This window comes from Lycium barbarum, chromosome 10 (assembly GCF_019175385.1).
Source record: "Lycium barbarum isolate Lr01 chromosome 10, ASM1917538v2, whole genome shotgun sequence".
Taxonomy (NCBI): domain Eukaryota; kingdom Viridiplantae; phylum Streptophyta; class Magnoliopsida; order Solanales; family Solanaceae; genus Lycium; species Lycium barbarum.
In genome coordinates, this window is record NC_083346.1 from 40,964,634 (window position 1) to 40,969,123 (window position 4,490).

A 4,490-nucleotide genomic window follows, 5' to 3' on the forward strand; every position below is an offset into this window, starting at 1 on the left:
AAAAAAAAAAAAAAAAAGGTGCCATTCGGCCGTGAGAAAGAGAAAAGAAAATAAAAAATAAAAAATTGGAGCTTAAATCTTTAGCCCAAAAATTCACCCCTTGTTGAATTAATACTAAGCTCAAGGTCCTCTTCCATGTGATACCAATTTGGAAGCAAAAAAGTACTTTTTTTTACAAAGTGAAGAATTTGGAAAAGGTAAGATTCTACTCTTTTTAGCTTGGGAGAATTTTATATATATGTTTTAGTATGTGGGAATGCATGTAGAGTATGAAAATCTTGTGTTATGGGTATGTGGGTGTGTGGCCGAAAATGGGTGGATGGAGAGAAATGATTAAAATTTATTTATTATGTTAATTGTGTTGTAATGGCTTTTTTTTTATGCAATTGGAAGAATTCTAGTTTAAGTTGGCATGAAAATTGTTGTTAAGTTGTTATGGGAAATTTTGCGATTTTATTGTAAATTTATGTAATTATGGAAATGGAGTGTTAAGGTATAAATTGTGGTTGTTGTTGATGAAATGGGAAGATGAAAAAAATGTGTTGTGAATGTTGTGGCAAAGGTTGGAGATTTCGGAGGAATTCTAGTCTTGGTGGATTTTTGTATACTTTGTAAAATGGTATGAAATGCGTTGGAAATGCTTTTGAATGATCTTGAATTGGTAATGAATGTGTATGTGTCGACATTAGCTTGAAAAATTCGTAGTTGAATTGAATGTCGATGAATTATGTTGAAAGGAAGGTTACTAGTGTTGAATTGCATTTTAAATGGTTTTTGATGTTATTGGTTTGGTTGTTGGTATGGTTGTTGATGAATTTGGCTGAGTTTAATTCTCGGGGATGTTGAATTTACAGGGGAGGTGCTGCCGAAATTTCGGTAGACAAATACTAATTAGAATTAAAAATTCTAAGTACTAGTAGCTAATTTTTGGAAATTGATAATATTATTGTAGATATTGGAGAGCCCGAGACTTGAGTCGGGATTTGTTTGGCAAGTGATCGAGATTTGGTAGTGAGCGATCGAGGTATGTAAAGCTTTTCGTTCTCCCTTTTCGGCATGACCCTTATGAAATAAATGAATGACATATATGTATGCTCCAAAGAAATATTCTACTCTTAGAGCCACTAGGATGGCCTATGTCTTTGATTTCCACGAACTATTCCATATGACTTGTCACATACTTATGATGTTTGAAATATTAGTCGGTACGTTTCCGGATATGGTTTGAAAAAAATATTTGATATGGCCTAAGTTTGGATAAGTAAATTCTAGAGATGTGTATATGATTTTAAGGCTCCGTTTGATTCGCTCCATAACGTTATTTGAAAGTTCCTTAATGTGAATGATACTAAATTTTCAGAAAATGACCTATGAAGTGTTTTTCGAAAGTTTTGTAAATTTAAAGGCTCGCATCTTTTGTATACTAATTCCGATAGACTCGACACTTACTTTGAGATTTCTGATATCAATATAAATATATGTATTTATTTGTCGAGTCATGGAATTTAATTGTGTATATGCATATGGTTTCCGCACTACTCCGCTCGTGCCTACTACTATGATGTCATTCGCCGGATCCCGGGCCGGTTTTGTGATCGTGCGCACTATGTTATATTCGGGAGTATGATGTGTTACGGTTCCCGAGGCCTCGCCATAGGGCCGGGTTCCGCTTATATACGGCGTTATGATGTGATATGGCATACGATGTGTTCGGATGATATGATATGTTCTGATGATATGATATGTTCGGAGATTATACGGACATTCGAAACTTTCTGGAGTATGATGTGTTGTGGCGCCAGCGTCGGAGTGGCGGCCACGTTCCTGAGCCTTATGCATGATCTTTTATTTGCATGATATATACACATACTTTCTGTACAGATTTTGATATAACCATTCTGTATCCACACTCTGTATTCCTCACTTCGGTTATGATTCGGATTTTTGTATTTCATGCTTTGCATACTCAGTACATATTTCGTACTGACCCCCTTTCCTCGGGGGCTGCGTTTCATGCCCGCAGGTACGGACGTTCGTTTTGGTGATCCTCCAATATAGGATACATATTCTGCCACTTGGATTACTCCTTTTGATTCGGAGGTCATATTTTGGTACATATCTTCTGTTACACCCATTCTGTATATATGTGTATGACTATTTGGGTACGGTGGGGCCCTGTCCCATCATATGTTCTGTTATGTTTTGTAGAGGCCTGTAGTCATATATGTTGGTCATGGGTCACGTTTGTTCGTTTGTGATTATGATTTGCGTCCTAATGAGGCCCCGTTTACTATTATGGCCAAAATGGCCCAATCTGTTGGTATGTGTGTGAATATCTGGGCGATGTCTATTCCGCCAGCTTACTGGATTTTGTATGATGTTTTCGTACGGGCGACCGCTTACGACGATATTTGTTTTCAGTATTTGCTTAAAATGACGTATGTTAAGTTTGACTAAGTCTTTGATATGTTGATCTAGCACGTAAGCCTGTTTTGGTGTCCAAATAGGGCACCAGTCGCGGCCCACAGGGCTGGGTCGTGACAGACATGTCCCACGAGGTAATGAGAACCACCTCGGGCAAAGCAGCGAATTGATAAGAATGCTCGAAGAATTGACTAAACGAGTCCGGCGAAAAGAAGATAGAGGCGAACGACAAGAAGGTGGAGAACTACAACTCAAGGGTCGATCAGATTTCGGGGGCTCCACCAGCTTTGAAGGGACCAGATTCGAAAAAATTTGTTCAAATGCCATTTCCGCCAAGTGCGGCACCGATGAAAATCCCTAAGAGGTTTTGCATGCCCGATATCCCGAAGTATAATGGGACGACGGACCCAAATGAACATATGACTGCATATACATATGCTATTAAGGGCAATGATCTCGCCGATGACGAAAGGGAATCAGTGCTACTTAAGAAATTTGGGGAAACCCTGTCAAAGGGGGCGATGATTAGGTATCATAACTTGCCCGAGCATTCAATTGATTTATTTTCCATGCTCGCTGATGCTTTCGTCAAGGCTCATGTTGAAGCCATCAAGGTCGAAACACGAAAATCGGACTTGTTCAAGGTCAAGCAACGAGATGACGAGACCCTCCGCGAGTTTGTGGCTCGGTTTCAAATGGAGCGCATGGACTTACCCCTAGTCACTGACGATTGGGCCGTTCAGGATTTCACCAAAGGGCTCAATTCAAGGAGCTTGATAACATATATGGAGCTAAAGCAAAATCTGATAGAATACCCAGCGATCGCTTGGGCTGATGTACACAACAGGTATCAGTCGAAGATCAGGGTCGAAGATGATAAGATTCTGAGGGCTGCTTGGGTATCATGGCATTCCGGTAAAGGGAGTGATCGATTGAGGAGAGTGGTAGATCGGGATTCCAGATTGTCATATGACAGGTACCAGCCTTACCCACTCGATCGAAGGGGAAACAGGCGCAATAGCGAATCAGGCAAGAATGATAGGAGGAATGATCGAGGCTAAAGTAGCCGTGGATTGATAAACAGAAATGCTGTCGATAGAGCCCCAGGAAACAGAGAAACTCCAAGGTTATCCGAGTACAACTTTTGCGTCGATGTAGCAACTATATCGGCGGCCGTTATCCGAAACAAAGAAACAAGACATCCAAGGCCAATCCAATTTGATCCAGAGAAGTGGGATAAAAGTCTTATTTGTAAGTATCATCATACTCACAGCCATCGGACCGAGGATTGTCGGCAGCTGAGAGAAGAGGTCGCTCATCTTTTCAATTTGGGACATCTTCGAGAATTCCTAAGTGAACGATCAGAACCCCATTTCAAGAACCTGGACTCCAACAAACAGGATAGGCCGGAAGAGCCTCAGCGGGTGATACACATGATCATGGGAGGAACTGACGTTTCCATTGGGTCGGTTGTAAAACGCACCAAAATCTCCATAACGAGGGAAAAGCGTATCCGGAATGATGACCCCGATGGTCCCATCACGTTCAATGACGAGGACATAGAAGGCATCGCCCAGCCGCATAACAACGCACTGGTAATATCTGTCCTTCTTAATAAATTTAGAATTAAACGTGTGCTAATTGATCCAGGTAGCTCGGCTAATATCATTCGATGGAGAGTCATCGAACAGCTGGGACTACTAGATCAGATCGTGTCGACAATACGGGTCCTCAACGGATTCAACATGGCATGCGAGACGATGAAGGGTGAGATCACTTTACCGATCAATATGGTAGGAACTACGCAGCAGACAAAATTTTATGTGATAGAGGGAGACATGGGATACAATGCATTGCTAGGCAGACCGTGGATTCACCTCGTAAGAGCGGTCTCCTCAACTATGCATCAGGTATTGAAATTACCGACCCCAGAAGGTATCAAAACCGTTCGTGGTGAACAATAGGCCGCAAAAAAATGTTCTCCGTTGAAGAATCTGTTAAGACTATAAAGGCGCCAGATCGGAACGAAGGGAAGAATGCCAAATAGTAATCACAGATCCCGATCC

The 4,490-nt window shown here is 41.2% G+C and overlaps 1 protein-coding gene across 1 annotated transcript; it reads left to right on the forward strand.

The window, feature by feature from the left end:
* Positions 1–2,843: 2,843 nt before the first annotated feature.
* LOC132612962 (uncharacterized) lies at positions 2,844–4,128 on the forward strand. The gene is made up of 3 exons (XM_060327030.1): positions 2,844–3,400; positions 3,509–4,019; positions 4,075–4,128. Exons 1-3 carry the CDS (start codon positions 2,844–2,846, stop codon positions 4,126–4,128), a joined length of 1,122 nt encoding a protein of 373 aa, XP_060183013.1.
* The last annotated feature ends 362 nt before the right edge of the window (positions 4,129–4,490 follow it).

Excerpts from the sequence above, each read along its gene's own strand:
- LOC132612962 (XM_060327030.1), top strand. The coding sequence starts at position 2,844 with ATGACTGCATATACATATGCTATTAAGGGCAATGATCTCGCCGATGAC. Across the intron at positions 3,401-3,508 it reads TCCAGATTGTCATATGACAG|AAATGCTGTCGATAGAGCCC; the intron begins GTACCAGCCTTA and ends ATTGATAAACAG. Across the intron at positions 4,020-4,074 it reads AGCCGCATAACAACGCACTG|GTAGCTCGGCTAATATCATT; the intron begins GTAATATCTGTC and ends TAATTGATCCAG.